The sequence below is a fragment of the Cyprinodon variegatus genome, unplaced genomic scaffold, assembly GCF_000732505.1.
Source record: "Cyprinodon variegatus isolate N-32 unplaced genomic scaffold, C_variegatus-1.0 Scaffold1625, whole genome shotgun sequence".
Taxonomy (NCBI): domain Eukaryota; kingdom Metazoa; phylum Chordata; class Actinopteri; order Cyprinodontiformes; family Cyprinodontidae; genus Cyprinodon; species Cyprinodon variegatus.
The window spans coordinates 28,366-30,059 of NW_015152078.1; the positions used below are offsets into that span (position 1 = coordinate 28,366).

Sequence of the window (1,694 nt, forward strand, 5' to 3'; positions counted from 1 at the left end):
TTGCTGAAGAGTCAATAAATCGATGCAATCAGCTGGTTTTCCTTTGATAGAAAATTTTGAACCAATTTCACTGGATGATCTGTTGAACTGTAAAGTACTTTGGATGACATGATGTAAATTGGTTCTATAGAAATAAATTGAATTGAATGGAATGCACATAGCAACATAGCAACACCCTGTTTTAGCCACCATGTATAAACAAGCTGTCCAGAGGCCATTTGTGCCAAAAAGAAATGCACCAAGATCAGAAGAGGGAGCTGAGTCAGCCCTGTTAGGTTGTTTTAAGGTTCTTCCAACCATGTGGAAAGGACACCAATATCAGTAGTGACTGTTCCCAGCTCAGTGTGGGCAAATCATCATCGTCCTACTAACTAAAGCTAGATCACCAGTGGCTTAAAGGAAATGCTTAAAAAGATAATGGGGACTGAGAGTTGCTAAAGGGTAAAGTATGATCCTTAAAGTAGTTTAAACTCCACCATACTTACGCAGTAAAAGCAGCAGTCCCAGAAAAAGCAGGCCGATGGCTGCAGCTCCAAGCTCCGACAGCTTCTCAGTCTCACCCATGTAGGCTCGGTTTGCACAGACAACTCCATCCTCGCAGACACAGACATGGACATCCAACTTTTGTGGGGTTTCACAAGACTTTCCCTGCTGGTCTTTCACCTCCACCATCAGTTTATAGACACCAGGCCAAGGCTCCTCCTCCACCCTCAAAATAGCTGCAGTCTCTGTTGGATCCAACAATGATTTGATCATCAGAGTTCATCGGAGATTAAAGAGAAATTAGCTTTTCTTTAAAAAAAATCATACATTAGTGAGGGTCATGTCAAAATAGAAGCTATTAAAAAAAATAAAAATAATTTTAATATGTCAGAAACATCTTCAATCATTTGAATCACACATGTCTTCAATTAGGGATAACAAGGATTATATATATATATATATATATTATATATTAATTTTTGTAAATTTTTAAGTGCTATACATTTCAGGCAGACAAAGTAAAAGACATAGCAGGAAAAATATATCCCCCTTTTGAATGTCAAATGTGAAGTTATATAGAGCATCTTTTGCTGTACTGTAAACCAGCGACCCCCTACCGGGGAGGCCTGCCCCACGCCGGTGCCCCAGGAGATAATGGATGTTTTGAAAGAAATTAAAATAGTATTACACAAGATTTTAATTTAAAGGAGAAAAAGGCAAACTTCTTATTTGTTTTTTTTTTTGTTTTTTTTTTGCATTTAAATATCAAGAATTTGTTCCTGGAAGTAAAATCAGGTAAAACAATCAAGCACTAAGTGAAAGTCACAAAAAGCTGAAACTCTAAAAACACAAACTGTTTGTCAGTGTTATTAATAATTCATTCAGATTTTCTCTGCAAATGACATATTGTGTTACCGTTGTAGCGCTCCACGTGCCATTTTCCCTCTGTGCCTTTTGGGTTGATGATAAACTCAAACGGCGCTGCATTAGGAAATGCATCTTCATCTTGGGCATTAACAATGACGCTGTCTTTGGTTGTGCACATGGACTGGACTTCACTGGTCAGCGTGGGGCAGTGGTCGTTAAAATCCTCTACTTGGATGGCAATAGTGCCAGTTGCTGTTTTTTCCGGCATATCTGCCATGGTGAAGCAAAAACAGTCCATCATTTACAGTGTAGGTTAGAATTTTTATCTCAGAGACGGAGGAAAG

At 38.6% G+C, this 1,694-nt stretch overlaps 1 protein-coding gene across 1 annotated transcript in view; it reads right to left on the bottom strand.

Annotated features, from left to right (window-relative positions):
* The window catches only part of LOC107104132 (desmoglein-2-like), a 24,949-nt gene that overhangs the window by 4,349 nt on the left and 18,906 nt on the right, over window positions 1–1,694 (bottom strand). Inside the window, exons 10-11 of the mRNA XM_015404054.1 lie at window positions 1,399–1,620; window positions 486–728 (exon numbers count right to left, since the gene is read on the bottom strand). Of these exons, the coding sequence (XP_015259540.1) occupies window positions 486–728; window positions 1,399–1,620 (465 nt within the window). The remainder of the gene's footprint in view (window positions 1–485; window positions 729–1,398; window positions 1,621–1,694) is intronic.